A 24,533-nucleotide genomic window follows, 5' to 3' on the forward strand; every position below is an offset into this window, starting at 1 on the left:
ACAGCAGTCATTGGTATATCCACACATGCCTCCTGAAGAGTGTTTCTGATCTGTTGAGCATATGTTTGGGGAATGTTCTTCATTGTGATGAGAATTCTTCTCTTATCAGCAGTCGAGTTTTTCCTTGAAATACAGTCCCTTTGCGATTACTGAGCTCACCAGTATGCTCTTTCTTCTTAATGATGCTCCAATCTGTTGACTTTGATTGTCCTAAGGTTTGGGCGATATCTTCAACAGTTTTATTCTTATGTTCAGCCTCACAATGTCTTCTTTGACTTTTATTGGCACAACTCTAATCCTCATATTGAAAAATGGCAACTACAGGCTCCAAAGGTGATCAAAAACTTAGTAGTAAGCCTAGCTCTCTTATCACTGCACCAAGGAATTAAACATACCGGAGTATCACAAGCACTTGTGAAGCCAAATGTCTCCCACATTATAGTGCCTGAAATGAGGGAATTATATATAAAAAGTGCTGTACTTTCTGAATGGTCAAATCAAAAGGTATACAAATAACCTAGAATAAAATCTGGAATGTACATTTTAATTACAGTGAATTGTTTGATTAACAAATTTAAAGCTGTGGATCCCAGGGAGAAATAAAGGTTAAAAAGTATCTTTGTCCCAAACGTTATGGAGGGTGCTGTAGATCCAGAGAAAGCAAGATAGTGGAATACCTTTATTGGAAGAGCTAATTTCTTGTGAAGTGAAAAAAAAATCACCATTTAGTTCAAGTTGCAAGTTATACTGATGCTTATTACGAAACCCTTTGTTTTTCCACCTTTTTCTGAATGACCTTTAACCATTTTGGTTAATGTATATGCATTAATTTTGAACCTTGACAGAGGGTTAGCATGTATTGCCCATTCCTAATTCTTTTTGAGGGCTGTCCATCGGGATCAAAGATGATTTGATTCCACTCTGGGTCTGAGAAGTGGGTGATGCCTGCAATGTCTTTAAACTTTGGGTGCCTGTTGCATTACCAGTTATCCCGTGGATTTGACAGTGATGTTTTGGTTCATTTGCAAGGAGACTAGTTGCACTTACCTGTGCTCTTACCGCACATGCATAGACAAGTATATCCCTTGAACCTAGAATCTCTTAGGGTTCCACAGTTCAGAAACAGGCCCCTTGGGTCAGCTTGTTCATGTCAACCAAGCTCACTCCATTTGACTGCTTTTAGCCCATATCCCTTTGAAATTTTCTTATTCATTCCTTTGAACATGTTTTCCCTGGTTCCCCTGGTAGCTCATTCCATATACCCACCATCCTCTGTGTGAAGAAGATGCCCCAATAGGTACTTTTTTTAAAAGATCTTTCATCATTTTAAATTTATCTCTGGTTTTAAGTTCTCTTACTCTTTGGGTGGGTAGGAGGCTATGAATATGTATATTCCTCATGATTTTACAAATTCCTATTGGGTTCCCCCACTTCCCTCCATTCCTTTACAAACATCTGAACATTAGTTAGAATCAGGAGGTCACTTAAGGTTTTGAAACTTTCTTCACCTTTTAATAAGATTGTGGCTGATCTGATTGTAACCATGGCTCTATATTCTGGGCTACCCTAAAATATTACAGCATAGAAAACAGGCCTTTTGGCCCTTCTAGTCAGTACCAAACTATTATTCTACCTTGTCTCACTAATTAACCTGCACCCAGTCCATAGCCCTCAATACTCTCCCATCCATGAACCTGTCCATATTTTTCTTAAATGTGAAAATTGAGCTCACATTTTCACCACTTCAGCTGGCAGCTTGTTGTACACTCCCGCCACTCTCTATGCGAAGAAGTTCCCCCAAAAATTCCCTTTAAATTGTTCCCCTTTCACTCTTAACCGACATCCTTTGGTTTGTATCTCACCTATCCTGAATGGAAAAAATATACTTGCATTTACTCTATCTATACCATTCATAATTTTGTATACCTCTATCAAATCTCCCTTCATCCTTCTGTGCTCCAGGGAAAAAAGTCATAACCTCTTTAACCTTTCCCTATAACTCAATTCCTGAAGTCCTGGCAGCATCCTAGTAAATCTTGCACCTTACCTATATCTTTCCTGTAGTTAGGTGACCAAAACTGCACACTTTACTCCAAATTTGGCCTCATCAATGTCTCCTACAATTTTGCCATAACATCCCAACTCTTGTACTCAATACTTTCATGCCCCATCCCCTTCTATACCTTGCTGTCATTCTTTAACTTTCATTCCACCAGTATACAGGATATCTCCACCTCCAACCAACTCTCAGTTCTGATACACAGTGTTGACCCCAAATGTTGACAATTGCCCTTACTATCTCTCCCCACCCCAATGACCTGTTGAGTTCCTCTGGAAGTTTAATTGTTTGCTCAAGTGGTGATAACCTTGGCTGTTTGCTGTTGTCCTAACAGACGGTGAAAAGGGGTCGGAAAATCCCGATTCGACAGCCTATAGTGGAGCCCGAGAATCGATTCTTTGATGTGGATGATGACTACGATCACAGAAGCGAGCACAGCATCCAGAGTGACAGGAGCGAGGGTGGGCACAGGGAATATGGCTACGGCCGAGACTATAGCCCTGACAGAAACTACAGCCAGGATAGAGAGCGCGGCAGGAGCTATGAGAGAAGCCAGAACAGAGAGCGTAGTTACAGCAGGGATCACAGCAGGGAGAGGGTTTACGAGGATGACCGAGGTTACGAGAGAAACCATGGGCGTGACGGTCACAGGCAGGCTAGGATGTATGATGAAGACCAGACTCGCGAGCGAGCGTATGAACAAGATGATAGAATGCGGAGAAGGGTAAATGAAGAGAACAGGGGTTACGATGACACCTACTACCAAGGTGATCGGGGTCGCAGAAGGGCATACGAGGAAGATAGGGGTCGGAACAGAGTCCACGAGTACTCCAGAGAACCAGCAAGAGCCCCAAGCCGCGATCGACTCAAATCCAGAAGCCCGTCACCTGAATCCTCTTCTTATTCTCATGACCGCGGACTACCAAGGCCCTACAAAGTTATGCTGGTTAAAAGCAAACCAAATGAAGGTGAGAAGAAATGTACTTTGAATTGTTATCCTTAAATAATATCATAGAAGTATGTCTAAAAATAGTGGTGTGGGTAGGAATTGTTGATGGAGAGGGTTGTTGAAGAACAGTGCACTCTATAGGTATATATGTGTAAAATTAAGACAAATCATGTTTATTTGTCATTCATATAATAACCATTGCAGTGTACAGTGAAAACGAGATCGCATTTCTCCAGACCGTGGAGCTAGTTATTTACGTGGCTAAATTACATCAGAAACTTGTTTCCAAATAACATATCACTTAAAAATATCGTGACACATATGCTATCCCTTTATATCTCCGGAGTTCAGAAACCTCATGGCTTGGGGGGAAAAAACTGTTTCACAATCTGGTCATGAGGGCCCAAACGCTTTGGTGCCTCTTTCTGGATGGCAGGAGGGAGAACAGATTGCGGGAGGGGTGTGTGGCATACTTCACAATGCTTATGGCTTTCTGCAAAAAGCGGCCTTTATAAATGTCTCTCATGGCAGGGAGAGAGACCCCAATAATCCCCTCAGCAGTCTTTACTATCCGCTGCAGGAACTTGCATTCTGGGATGGTGCAGTTCCCGAACCAGTAATAAAACAGCCAGTTGAGGTTCTGAACATGATAAAAATTAACAGTTGAGTTTGGAAGATTTTTAAATGTAGTTGATGGTTGTAGAATCAACATGGCCTGATGAGGTTCTGACACAGATCCAAGTCGGGTTGAAAAGCCTACTCCAGTTATTTTACAATGCTTCTGTGCAGATTTTAAAGCCATTATTGATTCATAATTACTTGACTACCTGCCTGGTACTATATTTGTAATTTTAAAATATAAGCCTTCTTATTAACTTAAGTAGCAATTTGTATGGTGAAGACCGTGCAGTTTAAAACTTGATCTTTTCTATTTTGCATTATTAAGATAATACTCTTAAATAAAACAACTCTCTCCTGTCTAGTAATTTTTTTCAAGCAGTCTAATGGCCTAAAATGCTTTATAGAAGCATTTGGAAATATAATTTGACTGAGTGATGTAAGCATATACTCATGTAGGTCCAAAGTTTTGGTCAAAAAGTAGCTTCTTAAAGTAGAGAGGATGCATAATTGAATATTGAATATGAAGCCATAGCCACTAGTGGTTGAATAATTTAAATACCAAAGGTAGATTATTTATTAAATTAAGTATGATCATTTTTGAGAAATTACTGTGATTTTTTAAAATTCTTTCAATTTCATATTGCTGGGGGGCAATAGGGAAGAAGGTCATCCATTGAGATGGGACTATCGTAAAGGAAGTGATTGCTGTGTGCCACTGTTAATTTAAAACAAAAGCTGCAAAATGCTTGCAAATCTGGGTCAGACAGATATTTGGGAGAAAACATATTGTGATGAATGTTCCTCCACCAGTGTTGTAGAAACATCCTCAATATCTGCATTAATCTCTAAAAGTACCAGTGGCACAATTATGCAATACAAGATCAAGATGAATTTGAATGACCATGCTTCTTGTCATTTAACCTATTCACACATTTTGTCTAATAGAATATGGTCTTCGATTGGGCAGCCAAATCTTCATCAAAGAGATGACTGGAATAGGGCTAGCTACCAGGGATGGAAACTTGCACGAAGGGGATATTGTCCTCAAGGTAAGATTTTTTTCAACATTTTTTTAATTCACAGTTCGTAAGTAGACGAAGTATTGGTCTATGACATATTAGACTGTTCATGATGTACGTTTGTTCAAAATTTCACAGCAAATTCACTCCAACTTGAAAGTCACAGCTGTGCTCTGAACAAATCTTGTCCCTTGCTTATCTCTTTTGGCTCTAAGTTGAAACCACAAATTGTGTTCGGTGGAAAACTATATTCTCCAAAAATATCTGATTATGAGGAAATAACATTTGGATAGGTAATGCAAAAGAAAATTAAAAATTTGCCATTTTCTGTACCTCAAGAATTTACTCCACACAAGACTAAGATGCAGAGATCAGAAAGGAAGATAGAACTTGTGCTTCTAAATTTCTGTGATGAATTATCAGGTAATTTGATACAAATCCAGCAAATAGTTAACAAAATAGCAGGAATGCTGAGAGCAAGATGCTGTGCGAACAGTGGAACAGTGTACATTGGTGTCCTATTTCTTCAACCACGAGCTTACTAGACAATTTAGACATTAACTGCATGTCATTTTCAAATGGTATTTTCCATGTGCATTTAGTCCTGTCATCAACTTTATCAGAAAATAACTTTGCCTTCATTTGCTGACTGTTGTTGCTTCAACCCAAACAGATCAATGGGACAGTCACTGAAAACATGTCTCTGGCTGATGCCCGAAAATTGATTGAAAGATCACGTGGGAAGCTCCAGCTCGTTGTGCAAAGAGATATGAAGCAAACTTTGATCAGCATTCCACCCATGGATGACAGTGAATCTGACTCAGAAGGTGAGGCAATGATGTCTATCAGAGCAACTCCAACTACTATTAGTCCCTTTATTGCTGTTCTTATTAATCTACATTGATTTCTGGTTTGTCAACATCTGGATTTTGAAGTATCTGCTTTGGTGGGAATTTGCCCAGGGCCGTGCCACCTTCCGGCTCTTTAAACATCGCCACTCTTACAGCGTCCATGTTAAGGTAGAGAAGATGCATAATGGAATTTTGAATATGAAGCCACAGCCACGAGTGGTTGAATAATTTAAATACCAAAGGTAGATTATTTATTAAATTAAGTATGATCATTTTTGAGAAATTACTGTGATTTTTTTTTTAATTCTTTCAATTTCGTATTGCTGGGGGGCAATAGGGAAGAAGGTCATCCAATGAGAATTTCTAGCCTCTTGCACATGTTATTTTTTAAATTTACTTCAAAGGGAATCAATCCACTATTAAGCAGCTATTAAGTCCCTCCAGCTCTTGTATAATCTGTTTTTGCTAAGTAATTGCTGCTTATTGTTTTTTAAAAAAGACAATTTGTGTAACTTTGGACATAATGCTCCAAGTGCCCTTATAGAGATCATGGAACATAATAGTATGGGTTCGTCGGCCTATGATGTTGAGCCAACCTGCATAAACCAACTCCACAACAATCTCAACCTTCCCTCCCTCACACCCCATAATCCTCCATTTTTCTTGCATCCATATAAGAATCTTGTAAATGTCCCGATTGCACCAGCCTCTACCAGCAATGCATTCTAAGCACCCACCCACCAGTCCTTGTGCTTTTATAAAGAAAGCACCTTCCTCTAACATCTCTCCTGAACTTTCCTCCACTTAGCTTAAATGGATGTCTTCGGTATTGTACGTTGCTGCCCAGGGAAAAAGGTGCTGACTATCTATCCTATCTATGTCTCCCATAATCTTTTTTTAAATTTTTTAAATTTTTTACACTATGAACCATATTAACCAAAATACACACAAACATTTCCCTCTTGAATATACACAGTGTCATTTTCTCCTCTTTCCCCCCTTCCCTCCCTCCTTCCCACCCACTAAACATTCAACATATGCAATACAATAAACCCATTAAACAATGTCATCACACAATGAAAATAAACAAGAAAATTGTGTCATCTACTTTTACACACTGGGTCAGTTCATTTCATCTTCTTCTCATTCTGTCATTTTAGGGGGTGGAGGTCCACATTAGGCCTTCTCTGTTGTGTTCCATGTATGGTTCCCAAATTTGTTCGAATACTGTGACATTGTTTCATAAATTATATGTTTTTTTTTCCAAATGGAATACATTTATTCATTTCTATGTACCATTGCTGTACTCTCAGGCTCTCTTCTGATTTCCAAGTTGACATTATACATTTTTTTACTACAGCTAAGGCTATCATAATAAATCTTTTTTGTGCTTCATCCAAATCGAGGCCTAGTTCTTTACTTCTTAGAAGAAAGATCTCTGGATTTTTTGGAATGTTGCTCTTTGTGATTTTATTTAATACCTGATTTAGATCTTCCTAAAACTTTTCCACTTTCTCACATGCCCAAATTGCATGTACTGTTGTTCCTGTTTCCTTTTTACAGTGAAAACATCTATCTGATACTGTTGGGTCCCATTTTTTTAACTTTTGAGGTGTGATAAATAGCCTGTGTAACCAATTATATTGTATCATGCGTAACGTCGTGTTTATTGTATTTCTCATAGTTCCGGAGCATAGCTTTTCCCATTTTTCATTTTTTATCTTTATGTTTAGATCTTGTTCCCATTTTTGTTTGGGTTTACAGCTTATTTCATCATTCTCTTTATCTTGCAGCTTGATGTACATGTTTGTTATAAATCTTTTAATTATCATTGTGTCTGTAATCACATATTCAAAGCTGCTTCCTTCTGGTAACCTCAGCCTGCTTCCCAATTTGTCCTTTAAGTAGGTTTTCAGTTGTGGTATGCAAACGTTGTACCGTGAGTTATACCATATTTGTTCTTCATTTGTTCAAAAGATAGAAAATTGTGTTTTGGGAAATAATTTATTGTTCTTTTGATCCCTTTTCTCTCCCATTCTCTAAAGGAAAGGTTATCTATTGTGAAAGGGATTAGTTGATTTTGTGTCAATAATAATTTTGGTAGTTGGTCATTTGTTTTTTTCCTTTCTACGTGAATCTTCTTCCAAATGTTAAGCAGATGGTGCAGTACTGGTGAACTTCAATGTTGCACCAGTTTTTCATCCCACTTATAAAGTATATGTTCTGGTACCTTCTCCCCTATTTTATCTAGCTCTAACCTGGTCCAATCTGGTTTTTTCCTTGTTTGATAAAAATCTGATAGATATCTTAATTGTGCTGCTCTATAATAATTCTTAAAGTTTGGTAGCTGTAAGCCCCCTTATTTGTACCATTCTGTTAATTTATCTAGCGCTATCTTCAATTTTCCCCCCCTTTCCATAAGAATTTCCTTATTATTTTCTTTAGCTAATTGAAGAATTTCTCTGTTAAGGAAATTGATAACGTTTGAAATGGGTATTGTATCCTTGGGAAGATATTCATTTTAATGCAATTTACCCTTCCTAACAGTGTTGGTGGTAAATCTTTCCAATGTTCTAAGTCATCTTGTAATATCTTTTACACCTCTTAAGTCACCTCTCATCCTCTGTTGCTCCAAAGAAAAAAGCCCTAGGTTGCTCAACTTTTCCTCATCAGGCACGTTCTCCAATCCAGGCAATGTTCTGGTAAATCTCCTCTACACTCTCTTTAAAGTTTCCACATTGTCCTGTGAGGCAACCAGACTGAACACAATACTCTCAGCATTACCAGAGTTTTGTAGAGCAGCAATATTACCTCGCAGCTCTTGTGCTCAACTTCCCGAATAGTGAAAGCCAGCACGTCATGCTCCTTGACTACCCTCTGAACTTGTGCAGCAACTTTGAGGGATCTGTGGACTTGCAGCCCAAAATCTCTATGTATCTCCATGATGTTGAGAATCATGCCATTAACCACATACTCTGCCCTCAAGCTTGACTTTCCAAAGTGTATCACTTCACATTTATCTAGATTGAACTCCATCTGCCTCTTCTCTGCCCAACTGCATTGTGTCACTTCTCCTCAATACGTTTACAGAATCATGAGGGGCACAGATAAAGTGAATGTTCAGTTGTTTTCCCAGGATAGGTAGTTCTAAAACTAGAGGGTGTAGTTTAAGATGAAGGGAAAACTTTTAGGAAGGACTTGGTGGGGGGTGGTGGGGTGCAGTCTTTTCACTCGGTAGATCGTCTGTATTGGAATGAGCTCCCAGAGGTAATTGTAGAATTTGTTACAATGGCAACATTCAAAAGACACTTGGATGGAAGGATCTTGGAAGAATATGGACCAGATGCAATTAGCCCAAAATATCATATTGGTCAGCATGGACTAATTGGGCCAAAGGGCCTGTTCTATGCTCAATTCAATCAATATTTCAATTGTTTATTCTATCAAAACCAATTCAGCTTAAAGCCAATGTGTCTATTATCTTCAATATTTTCCCCAATTCCATCTTTTTTTTTTCAATTTTTTATTTTTCACACCATAAATCACATTAACCATGATACACACTTTTTCCTTTTCACACATATATAGTGCCATTTTATCCCCCCCCCTCTCCCATCCCACCCTCCCTACCTCCCCCCTCCGTCCATTTAAGGTACAAAATCTAGAATACATTAAACCAGTCAGACAATGTTGTCATTCAATAAAAATACACCAGAAATTCCACTGAGTCCATTCTTTTCATTTCCTTTTCCTTCCGTTAACTTAGGTAGTGATTGTCCCCGGTAGGTTTTCGCTATTGTGTTTCATGTAAGGCTCCCATATTTGTTCGAATATTTCAATATTATTTCTTAAACTATATGTTATTTTTTCTAATGGAATACATTTATTCATTTCTATATACCATTGTTGTATTTTCAAATTATCTTCCAATTTCCAGGTTGACATAATACATTTTTTTGCTACGGCTAGAGCTATCTTAACAAATCTTTTTTGTGCATCCTCCAAATCAATTCCAAATTCTTTGTTTTTTATGTTACTTAGGAGGAAGATCTCTGGATTCTTTGGTATATTGTTTTCTGTTATTTTATTTAATATCTGATTTAGATCTTCCCAAAATTTTTCTACTTTCGCACATGTCCAGATTGCATGAATTGTTGTTCCCATTTCTTTTTTACATCGAAAACATCTATCAGATACTGTTGAGTCCCATTTATTTAACTTTTGAGGTGTAATGTATAGCCTGTGTATCCAGTTATATTGTATCATACGTAACCTCGTATTTATTGTATTTCTCATCGTTCCAGAGCATAACTTCTCCCATGTTTCCTTTTTTATCTTTATATTTAAATCTTGTTCCCATTTTTGTTTAGTTTTACCATTTGTTTCCTCATTCTCCTTTTCTTGCAGTTTAATATACATATTTGTTATAAATCTTTTGATTATCATTGTATCTGTAATCACATATTCAAAGTTACTTCCCTCTGGCAAACTCAAACTGCTTCCTAATTTATCCTTCAAGTAGGATCTCAATTGGTAATATGCCAGCGCTGTATCTTGAGTTATATTGTATTTATCTTTCATTTGTTCAAAGGATAATAATCTATTTCCTGAAAAACAATTTTCTATTCTTTTGATCCCTTTTTTCTCCCATTCTCTAAAGGAAAGGTTATCTTTTGTAAAAGGGAGTAACTTGTTTTGCGTCAATATTAGTTTTGGTAATTGATAATTTGTTTTATTTCTTTCTACATGAATCTTCTTCCAAATATTGAGTAGATGATGTAATACTGGAGAACTTCTATGTTGTACCAATTTTTCATCCCATTTATATAATATGTGTTCAGGTATCTTTTCCCCTATTTTATCTAATTCTAATATGGTCCAATCTGGCTTTTCCCTTGTTTGATAAAAATCTGATAGGTATCTTAATTGTGCGGCTCTATAATAACTTATAAAGTTTGGCAGTTGTAAGCCTCCTTGTTAATATCATTCTGTTAATTTATCTAGTGCTATCCTCGGTTTCCCCCCTTTCCATAAAAATTTCCTTATTATTTTCTTTAACTCCTTGAAGAATTTCTCTGTCAGTTGTATTGGCAATGCCTGAAATAGGTATAATATCCTTGGAAAAATGTTCATTTTAATACAGTTTATCCTTCCTATTAGTGTTAGTGGTAAATCTTTCCAATGCTCTAAATCGTCCTGTAATTTTTTCATTAGTGGATAATAATTGAGTTTATATAGTTGGCCGAGATTTTTATTTATTTGTACACCTAGGTATCTTATTGCTTGCATTTGCCATCTAAATGGTGATTCCTTCTTAAATTTTGAGAAATCCGCATTATTCATAGGCATTGCTTCACTTTTATTTACGTTGATCTTGTAACCCAACACTTCTCCATATTCCTTCAATTTCTTATATAATTCTTTTATTGATAGTTCTGGTTCTGTTAAGTATACTATAACATCATCCGCAAATAAACTGATTTTATATTCTTTGTCTTTTATTTTTATCCCTTTTATATTATTTTCTGTTCTTATCAATTCTGCTAGTGGTTCTATAGCTAACGCAAACAATAGAGGTGATAGTTGACCTGCTTAAGTTAAATTGCTTTGATACATGTCCATTTACTGACACTTTCGCTAATGGTCCCTTATATAATGCTTTAATCCAATTAATATACTTCTCCGGTAAACTGAATTTTTGCAATACTTTGAACAAATAATTCCATTCTACTCTGTCAAAGGCCTTCTCTGCGTCTAAAGCAACTGTTACTGTTGGCGCTTTATTCCCTTCTACTGCATGAATTAAGTTAATAAATTTACAAATATTGTCTGTTGTGCGTCTTTTTTTGATAAATCCAGTTTGGTCTAGATTTACCATTTTCGGTACATACTCTGCTAATCTGTTTGCTAATAGTTTAGCTATTATCTTATAATCTGTGTTAAGTAAAGATATTGGTCTATATGACGCTGGTGTGAGTGGATCTTTCCCTTGCTTTAGTATTACTGTAATTATTGCTGTTTTACATGAATCTGGTAAGCTTTGTGTTTTATCAATCTGGTTGATTACTTCCAGGAGGGGCGGAATTAATAAGTCTTTAAATGTTTTATAGAATTCTATTGGGAATCCATCCTCTCCTGGTGTCTTATTATTTGGTAATTTTTTTTATTATCTCTTGTATTTCTACTATTCCAAATGGCTCTGTTAATTTATTTTGTTTCTCTTATTTGTAGTTTTGGTAGTTCAATTTTAGTTAGAAATTCATCTATTTTCCCTTCTTTCCCTTCGTTTTCAGTTTGGTATAATTGTTCATAGAATTCTCTAAAGTTTTCCTTAATTTCTTTTGGATTATATGTAATTTGTTTGTCTTTTTTCCTTGATGCCAATACCATTTTCTTAGCTTGTTCTGTCTTAAGCTGCATTGCTAGGATTTTGTGCGTTTTTTCACCTAGTTCATAAAATTTCTGTTTTGTCTTCATTATATTCTTCTCCACCTTATATGTTTGTAGTGTGTCATATTTTATTTTTTTATCCGCCAATTCTCTTCTTTTAGTTGTGTCTTCCTTCATTGCTAATTCTTTTTCTATATTTACTATTTCCCTTTCCAACTGCTCTGTTTCCTGATTGTAGTCCTTCTTCATCTTGGTTACATAACTTATTATTTGCCCTCTGATGAATGCTTTCATTGCGTCCCATAGTATAAACTTATCTTTCACTGATTCTGTATTTATTTCAAAGTACATTTTAATTTGTCTTTCAATGAATTCTCTAAAATCCTGCCTTTTAAGTAGCATGGAGTTTAATCTCCATCTATACATTCTTGGAGGGATGTCCTCTAACTCTATTGTCAATATCAAGGGTGAATGGTCCGATAATATTCTAGCTTTATATTCTGTTTTTCTTACTCTGTCTTGCATGCGAGCTGATAACAGGAATAGGTCTATTCTTGAGTATGTTTTATGTCTACCCGAATAATATGAATATTCCTTTTCCTTTGGGTGTTGTTTCCTCCATATATCCAAAAGTTGCATTTCTTCCATTGATTTAATTATAAATTTGGTTACTTTGTTCTTTCTGTTAATTTTTTTCCCAGTTTTGTCCATATTTGAATCCAAATTCAGGTTGAAATCCCCTCCTATTAATATGTTCCCTTGCGTATCTGCTATCTTCAAAAAGATATCTTGCATAAACTTTTGATGTTCTTCGTTAGGTGAATATACATTGAGTAGATTCCAAAACTCCGAATATATCTGACATTTTATCATTACATATCTCCCTGCTGGATCTATTATTTCCTCTTCTATTTTAAATGGCACATTTTTACTAATTAATATAGCTACTCCTCTTGCTTTTGAATTATACGATGCTGCTGTTACGTGTCCTACCCAATCTCTCTTTAATTTCTTGTGCTCCAATTCAGTTAAATGTGTTTCTTGCACAAATGCTATATCAATTTTTTCTTTTTTCAGTAAATTTAGCAGTTTCTTCCTTTTAATTTGGTTATGTATTCCATTAATATTTAAAGTCATATAGTTCAACGAGGCCATTTTATACTTTGTTTATCTTCCCTTTCCGTTTCTCCATCATTACCTTTCCTTCTTATCCATTTCTGTTTTCTTGTTTTGAACCCTTTATAAGACAACATTCCTAAAACATCAAACATTTTCCTTATTCTCCTATTAAAAACTTCTTTAGCCCCAATCTCCCCTTCCCCTCCTGAGTTGTCCTTTATCCCTTGTCGGACAACCACATCTCCCCTCTCCATTTGGATTTGCGAATTCACTCGCAAGCGTCAGCTGATTTTGCAGTGACCGTAACTCCTCCCCACCCAGCCCCCCCCAGAAAAGATTTCACTTTTCATATGTAACAAAGGTCACTCTTTTAATTCCCTCCTTATTCCCTCTATTCCATTTCCTTCCCTTATTAATTCTTGTCTATACTCTCTATATTTTCCTCTAAATACGGATACATTCATGTATGCACACTATACATATACACACATATACCTCTTTACCCACATACATATAAATCGTGGTCATTTTTACTCTTATTACATGTCTTCATCTCTCTGCTTGTTTTGTAGTTGTTCTGCAAATTTCCTTGTTTCCTCTGGATCCGAGAATAGTTTTTTTCCATAATATCGTTTTCGCTGTATTGAACTCCTTCCTCTTCATCAGGAGTTCAAAACTTATGTGTCTTTTTAGTTCGCAGTCTTTTGTACTCTCGTTACACGTCTTCATCTCTCAGTCTATTTTGTAATTGTTCTGCAAATTTTCGTGCTTCCTCTGGATCCGAGAATAGTCTGTTTTGCTGTCCTGGAATAAATATTTTCAATACCGCTGGATGCTTTAGTTTAAATTTATACCCTTTCTTCCATAAAATCGCCATTGCTGTATTGAACTCCTTTCTCTTCTTCAGGAGTTCAAAACTTATATCTGGATAAATGAAGATTTTTTGCCCTTTGTACTCCAGTGGCTTGTTGTCCTCTCTTACTTTTTCCGTTGTTTTCTCCAGTACCTTTTCTCTTGTAGTATATCTTAGGAATTTTACTAAAATAGATCTTGGCTTTTGTTGTGGTTGTGGTTTAAAGGCCAATGCTCTATGTGCCCTTTCTATTTCAATTTCTTGCTGTAGTTCTGGACATCCTAAAATCCTGGGGATCCAATCTTTTATAAACTCTCTCATATTCTTGCCTTCTTCATCTTCCTTAAGGCCCACTATCTTTATGTTATTTCTTCTGTTATAATTTTCCATTATATCTATTTTCTGAGCTAACAGCTCTTGTGTCTCTTTAACTTTTTTATTAGATTCATCTAATTTCTTTTTTAAGTCCTCTACCTCCATTTCTACTGCTGCTTCTCGTTCTTCCACCTTGTCCATTCTTTTTCCCATTTCTGATAAGGTCATATCTATTTTATTCACTTTCTCTTCTGTACTGTTTATTCTTTTTCTTAAATCCTTAAATTCCTGTGTTTGCCATTCTTTAAATGACTCCATGTATCCTCTAACAAGAGAAAGTATATCCTTTACCTTGCCTTTCCCTTCTTCTATTTCACTGTACTCTTCCTCTTCTTCTTCCTCTGGGTTGGCCATCTGTTGTTTCTTTGTTGCCCTTTTCTTCTCTTCTTTCTTGTTTTCGTTGTCTTCTATGTTCTCCTCTTGCTGCTGCTGTTCTGCAGCTGTCATTGCCGGCTGTGGAGATCGACTCCCCAGCTGGTCGCCCCTCCCGTCGGTGTGTTTTTTTGCATGCGCGGTTGCGCACTTTTACTCGGCTCAGCGAGCCATTTTTGTAGTCCACTTTCTACCGACCTGAGGGAGCGGGTTTCTCTCTCCACCGCGGGCCTCTTCGAACAGGTAAGGCCTTTTCCTTCTTCTTCCGTTGTCTTCTCTTCCTCTCTTCTTACCGTTGGTTTTGATTTTTCTTTTTTCGTCGCCATCTTCTTTCCACCTTTATACTCACTTTACTTTAATTTTTATTTTTGTGCCTTTGTGTTTTCCTTTATTTTTTCTGACTTTTCTGGAGAGGGCTGGGGTTCACCGTCCGGCCACTACTCCATCACATGACTCCTCCCCAATTCCATCTTTAATGCATTTTTTATTGTTGTCTCTCACCTGCCTCTCATTGGGAGGAACAGTCAAAGATCTTTTCTCTGTTACAATTTTGATTTGCTTCCTTAAGTTGTTAGGGTAACTCTTTCACATTTTTGCTGTATACATTTTGCCACTTTATCCTCCTCCCTAAAATTTGGACTTTTAGAAGGACTGGAGTGAAATATACAAGAAATGCCATTATGTGCATGGCCCCAACTCCTCTGAGCACCACATCAAACTGATGAAAATGAATCTCCATTCACTCAGGGATAGTCTAAATCCTGAAACTCTGCTCCATTGCTTGGGAGTGTCTCATCCACCTGGAAAATAGCTTAAAAAGCTGATGTATCACCAACACTATCTGGGCAATAATTGGGAATGGACATTCTGTTCTTGCATTGCATCTACTTTTGCACTCAACAAGAAGGTACGCTTAATTAAATTTGCTTATTGTTATGAATCACTTTTGGTGGTCATTGGGTTTAATTTAATCCTCAAACATTGATCAAGAAAATGCTCAGTCTTTCAATTTCTTTTCAGAATAAGGGCAATAATTTCCTTTTGCTGTGAATGGTGCTTCCACCATGAACACAATACCATTTCTTCTGAGGGATTTGAGAGAAGAATTAAAAACTTTTTGTTTCAAACTAATGAAAATTTTTGGCTCGACAAGGAAAATTCATTTATATTTGCATGTTCCTCTATTTCTGAAGTGAACTGGTTGTTGGACGTGAACTATAAATCCTTCACTTTTATTTTTGGCTCTGAATTTCTTAATGCTGTATTTCTAATTAATAGCATTTGCAGATGACGTAGGGCTTGTTTGCTAAGTGCAGGGATCTGGAATTAATGTTCCGTTAAGTCACCACTTCAACATTGAATGGTAGCGTTCCAGTTCTTTATTTATATTTTAGTGACCTTTATCACTGATTTTTAAACTGCATAAATGGCTTTCTCTGTTCGGAGAAATTTGTGATTTGTTTTTGATATAGCATGGATTTGCTCAAGGGAAGTCATGTCACACAAATTTGAGCTTTTTGAAGAGGTGATCAAGAAGATTAAGGGCAGGGCAGCAGATGTCTTGATGGCCTTTAGCAAGACTCACAACAAGGATGGTCCAGAAGGGATTCAAGACAATTGGATACAAAATTTGTTTGGCGGTAGGAGACAGAGGGTTGTGCTGGAGTCTTGTGAGTGGTGTGCAACTGAGATCGGTACAGGATCCACTATTATTTGTTACTATCATTTTTGACGAGAATGTAGGGAGCACGGTTAGTGGGTTTGCGGTGACACTAAAATTGGTATAGTGGACAGAAAAGGTGGGGTGTTTTCTCAGTCGACAGCAGGTTCATGATTAACTGGGTAAGTGGACTGAGGAATGGCAGGTGGCGTTTTAATTTGGATGAGTGTAAGGTGCTACATTTTGTTAAGCCAACCTAATGCAGCACATGTAGGGCTCTAGATAGTGTCGTAGAATAGAGAGACTGAGGGGTATGGGTATAAAATTCACTGAAAGTGGCAACGTGGTTAGACTGGGTGGTGAGGGGGTTATTTGTCATGTTTGCCTTTATCAGGCAGGGTATTGAGTTCAGGAGTTGGACCATCAGGTTCCAGCTGTATAGATATTGGTAGTGCATACATTTGGAATATTATGTGCATTTCTGATTGCCCTGCTAGAGGAAGGATGTCATTAAACTGGAAAGTGTGGGATAAAGAAAGTTGAATGAGGATGATTCTGGGATTAGAAGATTTGAGCTGTAAGCTTCCTTTCCTGAGGTCACTGGCGGTGAGGGATCTGTACAATCCTGAGGGGTATAGATCAGGTAGATAGTTATGGCCATTTTCTCAGGAGAGGAGAGTCTAAAACTAAAGGGTGAGAGGAGAAAGATGTGAAAGGAACCTGAGGGGTAACCTTTTCGACACAGTGGATGCAAAACGAGCTGCAAGAAGAAACTATATAGTCAGTATCACATGTGATCAAATCAGGTTCAGTTAGTTCACAGAGAAACAAGATCAGATACAGACCAAAGAAAACAAAGGATGATCTTTATTGCACACATAGGGAAACAGTAACAGGGAAGACTCAACTACACTCGGTACTCTAAACAATGCAAGTAGTCACATTGAATGCAGTGATCTCCGATACCAGTGGCTGCTTACTCTATCTGTCTCACACACGAGCAATAATATTCCGTACTGGCACACTCTTACTATACAGGGACTTAAACACATCCTGCCGGTTCCCTGTTCCAATTGGGGTACGGCTTAATGTTAAGTATTCCCACACAATACGGTCCCGCTCTCGGTGTAGTGTTCACCTTACCAATGACACCTCCAGTGATGTCCACAGTTTGCCACCGACCACAGAGCAACCCTTCATAGTCAGGACCAAAGAACAAAAAGAGTGAACTGCAGAAGGTGGTGGGCTTTTAAAATGCAGTCAGCTGGAGAATCCGGCCCAGATAACCACAAAATAATTTAAAGGGGCCAGTGGTCATGTGCGCACTAATGGGTGGACAGAGTCCAACCTTGATTGACAGGTGATGTGATTTCCTACTAGACTCCAGACTGAGAGGCCACGTGACTCTCCACAATCCACATTCGTACCTGGTTTCGGATGGAGAGGCCACACGACTCTCTTCAATCCACACCACAGATGGGTACAGTGAGGACATTTCTAAGACATTTTGACATACATGGATGAGAAAGGTTTAGAGCAACCATTCTCAGTGGGGCCCTAGGACCCCCCCCCCACCCCAAAGGACACAGCACATTTGTAAAAGTCGTATTTTCTTTTCATCTTGCATAACATCTCTTTTTTTTATGTAGTTGGTAGGAGAGAAGTACAAAAGAAACCAAAACTTGACTGTTTCACAGGGAAGAGTGCAATAATCTTTGAGCAGAATCCTTGGGGTGGGGCCATAGCCAAAAAAAGGTTGAGAATGGCTGCTTTCGAGCGATATGGACCACAAGACAGCAAATATGATGTGCTGAGATAGGAAACTTGCTCAACAGAGGCAAGTTGGGCCCAGGAGCCTATTTCTGTGCTGTAGGGCTCTTTCCCAATTTTGGGGGAATTTTAGACAACTGCTATATTGTATGGAATTCCCAACAAAATAAAAAAAGCCATTTTGTAAAAAAAAAGTTTCTTGAGACATTTATGGTCTCATCGCAGTCGCATGCTTACCTTTGTCGGGAGGAGAGTGAGAGTGTCAGGATCACCTGCCGCATGGCAATGAGCCAAGGAGGTCAGAGGAGTTTAGTTGGGTGGTGTTTGGGGAGTTGAAGAATGCAATGTTGTGTTTAGTGAATAATAGAAAGAAAGATGACTTCATGGTGAGCTGAAAGAAAGGAGTGGGTGTATTCTTTATTTGTTGTAAGCTGTGTTATAGCAGTTTATGGCCCTACAAGTCCACACAAGTTCACTCAATCAACTGTGCTAGCTACCCCCGCCTGTTCTCTTCCCATAACCCTCTAACCCCCTCTTATCCATATATATCTATAGATATATATCCAGCTTCCTCTTAAATGAAAGGGCAGCGTCTGAATTCTTATAACATTTTATTTCAATTTCCTTGTAATTTCGTTTTGTTTTCTGGTTCCTCTACCCAACACGAGCACTGAAGATGGAATAGTCCAACTTCTCATGCTGTTGACTGAAGGCACTCCAATCTGCATTGATTCATTGGAAAATGGAATGCTTTCTCAATTAACCTTGTTTCCATGGGTTCTGTTGTGGCATCAGCTCCAGTTATAATGAGATTTGGGTTGTGTATTCAGTGTATTTCAGCCTTCATTTAATGAAGGCCCCTGAGCAGAATACAAACCAACCAGTTATTTTTAATTTTATTGTCCCACAACTCAACAAGCATAGATTTGAACGTTTGAGGAAATGTGTACCTGAAGCAATATCCTATTGATCCAGTTCTACAAACCCAAGAAGAAGCTGTTTTTATAATGTTGGGTGTTTGTCTTCAGGCTCCTGTAACTCCTTCCTTATGGTAGCACTGAGAAGAGGGCATGGCCAGGCTGTGAGGGTCCTTGATGAAGGAGACTGCTGTAGGGGATGATAGGGTAGACAGTGCACTACCATTTAAGAGTATGTCAAACCTTGGTTTGTCATTCCAAAATGCAGCACCTCATTCTTGTCTGTATTAAATTCTGTCTGTCATTTTGCAGCCCAATTTTCCCTCTGCAAGCTTTGAAAACCTTCCTCATTGTCCACTGCACTTCCAATTTCAGTGTCACCTCCAAATCTTGCTGTTCCAATTTACCATATTACCATCCAGATCATTAATATAGATGACAAACATCATGGTCCCAGTACCAATCCTTGAGGCACCAGTCTGAGGGGCAATCATCCACAACTATTCTCTGGCTTCTCCCGTAAAAAGTAAATGTATATTAAATTTTTAATTTAAAAAAATTAGACATGAAGCACAGTAACAGGCTCTTCCGGCCCCCAAGCCCATGCCACCCAAATACCCCAATTAATATACAATCCCTGTATGCTTTGAAAGATGGGAGTAAACTGGAGCACTTGGACAAAACCCACGCAGACACGGGGATACTGTATAAACTCCTTACAGACAATGCCAGATTGGAATCCAGGTCGCTGGCACTAAAATAGGATTGTTCTAACTGTAGTATCCATGACGTTGCTGTGCTAAAACTGCCACTGAAAAGGAAGTTAGTGTTGGTTGTTTTAGTGCATGGTGATGTAATCCGCTGATCAGAGTTCTATATTAAAGTTCAGAAAGCAATTTAGAAGGTGAATGGTTTGTAAAATTGATTCCTCCTGCAGTAGAAGCGCGAAGAAGAGATGCATTACTTCAGTTATATAGAGCCACATCTGCACGGCACAAGTACAAGCTCTACCTATCAAAGGGAGATTGTTTTCTTTTATGGGGTGCAGCATAGGTTCACCATATTGATTCTGAAGATGGTGGATTTTTTATTTTCATGAAGAGAAATTAAGATTTGGCCTTCACCCACGAATATTTATTAAAAAAATGAGAAGTGATCTCACTGAGATGAAGGAAACTTCAGTGGCTTGACAGGGGAATTGAAAGGATGGTATTTCCCTTGGTTGGGGCATCCAGAACCAGGGGGTCATTGTCTCAAAGTAAGTGTTTGGCTTTTCAGAACAGAGCTGAGAAGAAATTTCTTCAGAGTAATAAATCTTTTGAATTTGGTACCCAAGAGGGTCTTGGTGTCCCAGTCATTGTGTAAATTCAAGCGCAACAGTAGACTTTTGTATCATGAATGAATGAATGAAAGGATGTGGGTTTGACACAGGAAAATAGCATCGATTTAAGAGGTCAGCCTACAGACTGGTACATTCGCAGTCACAACTGAGGTGACCTGTTTCTGTTTATCAACTGCTGGGCACCTGGACCCCTCTTTTTGATGATAATTGACTACTGTACAACCAGCTTCTAGGGAGAATAGCTTGGAAGTGCCTTTGTATATAGTATACATGAATAAAATGTTACCTTGCTTTTAGGTATTTCTGAAATTGAGTCAAACCCATCATATTCACCTCCTCCAGAAGAAAGGAGGTCGCCACATTCTGATGCTTCTTCTCATTCCTCTGGAAGGATTACTGACAAGAAAAGGTACTTTTCTTTCCTGTTCTCTTGATTACTAACAAAAATGTGTTTGTTTTAATATCCTAACTCCACCCTCAAAGTTGCTCTTTTCATTCCCATGGGAGCAATTTGTACTTTCAGGAAACTGCAGATGAGAAGTACCATATAATAATGAAATGATATTTATCGAGAAGGAATATACTGATGAATGTGAATTGGGGTGGGTTTCTGATTCTCAGCAGATACTCAGTAGGTCAAGCAACATCCGTCAGAATGAACATTTCAGGCCTGGGCCCTTCGTCGAGGTACAAGCAGAAAAGGCAGGCACCTGAATAAAGAGATGGGGGGGTGGAGGACAGGAGGGAGGAAAGGAAGTGGGAGGGACACAGGCCAACAGTTAAGAGGTCATGGGCGGATACAGGTGGGAGGGTAGAGGAGGAAAATCTGAGAAGTAACGGGGGAGGGTGTAGCTTTCTGATATGAGAAGGAAGGGAAAGGGTGGGGAGCTAGAAGAAAAGAGGGAGAGAGACAGGGAAAGAGCATCTCGGGGGAGGGGTTTAACATAAATTGGAAAAGTCAATGATATAGTTGGAGAGTGCATAGACAGAAAATAAGGTGTTTGTTATTTTTGTTCTGTTGATCATTCGCTTGTTACATGGATCAGCTGTTCAATCAAACTGGTGGTATTTAAACTCCATAAGAACCTGTAGGAACTATGGACACTCAAGTATTGTTCCCGACCTTGACCTACTATTTGCCATTACAGGTACACAATCCTTTATCCGGAATCCTTGGGGGACAGTGTGTCCCGAATTTTGGATTTTTCTGGATTTCAGAAAGCCAGATCTAAACCCACCCGAATTGTGCTGCCATATCCACCCCACCCCCTTCCAGTCACTCTGGCATCTCTCGCCTGCCTGACTCGCGCTGCAGGTCTCTCCTCCTCGCCTGCCCTGACTCGCGCTGCCGTCTCTCTCCCCACTTGCCGGATTTTGGAGCTTTCCGGATTTTAGATGTCCGGATAAAGGATTTGTACCAGTAACAGTGTAGCATGCTTGCATAACAACAGTGAATGGCACAACAAAATATTAAAAATCATCCCAAGCAGATTGATTTCAGATAAATTGTCAGACTACAGACAAAACATCACATGCAACTCTGAAATTCTTTTTCCTGCAAGTGAGGTAGAATTACAACTTATTGGCAGTGCAAAGAAAAAAGATGCAATGTTCACATGTAAACAAATAAAGAAATGTAAACAAACGCCAATACAGAGAGGGAAAGAAAAATTAATGAAGCACCGGAGTTTCCCACACTGACTCCAACCACGTGGCTCCCAACACAGTAGTCCTGGTCTTGCTGCTACATCCCACTTAACTCATCTCTCATACTACTCTTTATCCCCTGCACCTCTCTCTACTGCACCCCCATCTCCCCTTCTCTGCCACCTTCTTCTCCCCAACCCTCAGATCAAAACCCCCTACCCTCCTCCTCCCCTCTAACCTCTCTACTGCTCACCTCCCCCTCTCCCGCCAACCCCCAACACTCCAGTTCCTCCCTCCAACCTCCCCCACCTTCTATCTACACCGTCTGACCTCCCTAACCCTCCATCTCTCCCCAACACCCTCCACAACACCAATTCTCATTCTGACCCCTGCTTGGTCTTTACTATCTCCTCTGACCTTCCCCTCTCTGAGACAGAGTGCTCAGTCCTCAGCAGAAGCTTTATCTTCACCCCCCTCTGCCCACACCTCAATGAATTCCGCGCAAGCCACGATGCTGAGCTCTTCTTCCATCGCCTCCAACTCCTGGCTTACTTCCATGACCGTGTCTTCTTTCTCCTCCTAGATACCTCATCCTGGCCAACTACCTGCTCTGGACTTTTTTATTTCAAACTGCTGCCGAGACATCAGCTGTCTGAACTTCACCAGTCCCTTCTTGTATTCTAATCTTACTTCCTCCGAATATGCTGCCTGCAACTCTCTCTGCAACAATCCCAACATCACCATCAAACCCGCTGATAAGGGTGGTGCTGTTGTGGTCTGGCGCACTGACCTCTACCTTGCTGAGGCCAGACAACAGTTCTCAGACACCTCCTCCTACCGACCCATCCCACACAGCCCATCAAGCCACTGTCTCCAACACCACCTCCAACCTCATCACCTCTGGTCACCTCCCTCCCACGGTCGCCAACCTCGTTGTCTCCCAGCCCCATACTGCCTGGTTCTACCTTCTTTCAAGATACACAAACCCAAACATCTAAGTAGACCCATTATTCCTGCTTGCTCTTGCCCCACCAAACTAGTTTCATCCTACCTTGACTCCATCTTTTCTCCCCTGGTCCAATCCCTCCCCACCTACATCTGCAATACCTCACATACCCTCCATCTCCTCAATGTCTTCAGATTCTCCAAACCAGACTGTCTTATCTTCACGTGGGATGTCCAATCCCTTTACACTTCCATCCCCCATATAGAAGGTCTTAAAGCACTTCGCTTATTTCTGGACCAGAGACTTGACCAGTCACCCTCTACCACCACCCTTCTCCACCTGGCAGAACTTGTCCTCACTTTAAACAACTTCTCCTTTAACTTGTCTCACTTCCTTCAAATCAAAGGAGTAACCATGGGTACCTGCATGGGTCCCAGCTGCACCTGCCTGTTTGTGGGCTTTGTGGAGCAATCCATACTGCAAGCCAACACAGGCAAGACCCCTCATCTCTTCCTCCAGTTTATCGATGACTACGTCGGGGCTGCCTCATGCACCTGCGATGAGCTTGTCAACTTCATCCACTTCGCGGCCAACTTCCACCTTGATTTCAAATTAACATGGTCCATATCTGACAATACTCTCTCGTTCCTGGATCTCTGTCTCCCACCAATATATTTTACAAATCCACTAACTCCCACAACTACCTGGACTACATTTCCTCACACCCTGTCCCCTGCAAGGATTCCATCCCCTTCTCTCAATTTCTCTGTCTCTGCCGTATCTGTTCCCAAGATGAGGTCTTCCCTTCCAGATCTTCTGAAATGTCTGCCTTCTTCCACACATGAGGCTTCCCCTCCACTCAATCCTCACCTGCATTGCCTCCACTTCCTGCTCATCTGCCCTGGCCCCTCCTGCCCACCTTATCCTCACCTACTACCCCACCAGTTTCTGCATCCAACACATTAACTCCAGAATTACCAGCACTTAAAACAGGAATCCCACCACCAGACACATCTTCCCCTCTCCCCCCTTCTCTGCCTTCTGTATGGGCCTCTCCCTCTGTGATTCTCTTGTGCATCATTCCTCCCCACCTATTCTTTCTCCACCCCCACCCCCCCTCCCCCCAAAACACTTTCTCCTGTGGCTGCAGGAGGTGCCACACTTGCACCCACACCTCCTCCCTCACCATGAACTGGAACAGGCCTTTCAAGTGAAGCAACACTTCACATGTATCCACAGGACTGATTTACTGTATCCGGTGCTCCCTTGTAGCCTTCTCTACATCAAAGAGACTGGGCGCAGATTGGGAGATCGGTTTGCTGACTACCACCTCTCCATCTGCACCAGTGACAAAGATCTCCCAGAGGCTAACCATTTCAGTTCTGTGTCACACTCCCATTCTCGCGTCTGTCCATGGCCTTGTGTACTATCCCACCAAGACCACCTACAAATTGGAGGAACAGCACCTGATTTTCTGTCTGGTTACTCTCCAGCCAGATGGCATTAATATCAACTTTTCTGGTTTCTACTAACAAGCTCTCCTCTTCCCCTTTCCAGTTCTTCCCCCTCTCTTCACCCAGCCATCCTTCCTCCTCTTGATCGCTGCTATCCCCTCTCCCCCTTCTCCACTTATCACCTCCTGC

At 39.6% G+C, this 24,533-nt stretch overlaps 1 protein-coding gene across 8 annotated transcripts in view; it reads left to right on the plus strand.

Moving 5' to 3' along the window:
• Window positions 1-24,533, plus strand: part of tjp2a (tight junction protein 2a (zona occludens 2)) — a 201,705-nt gene that overhangs the window by 104,632 nt on the left and 72,540 nt on the right. For all 8 annotated transcript variants that reach the window (XM_069922298.1, XM_069922276.1, XM_069922273.1 and 5 more), the window contains 4 exons: window positions 2,394-3,027; window positions 4,575-4,678; window positions 5,322-5,475; window positions 20,595-20,706. In XM_069922298.1, the coding sequence (XP_069778399.1) occupies window positions 2,394-3,027; window positions 4,575-4,678; window positions 5,322-5,475; window positions 20,595-20,706 (1,004 nt within the window). The remainder of the gene's footprint in view (window positions 1-2,393; window positions 3,028-4,574; window positions 4,679-5,321; window positions 5,476-20,594; window positions 20,707-24,533) is intronic.

The sequence above is a fragment of the Narcine bancroftii genome, chromosome 1, assembly GCF_036971445.1.
Source record: "Narcine bancroftii isolate sNarBan1 chromosome 1, sNarBan1.hap1, whole genome shotgun sequence".
Taxonomy (NCBI): domain Eukaryota; kingdom Metazoa; phylum Chordata; class Chondrichthyes; order Torpediniformes; family Narcinidae; genus Narcine; species Narcine bancroftii.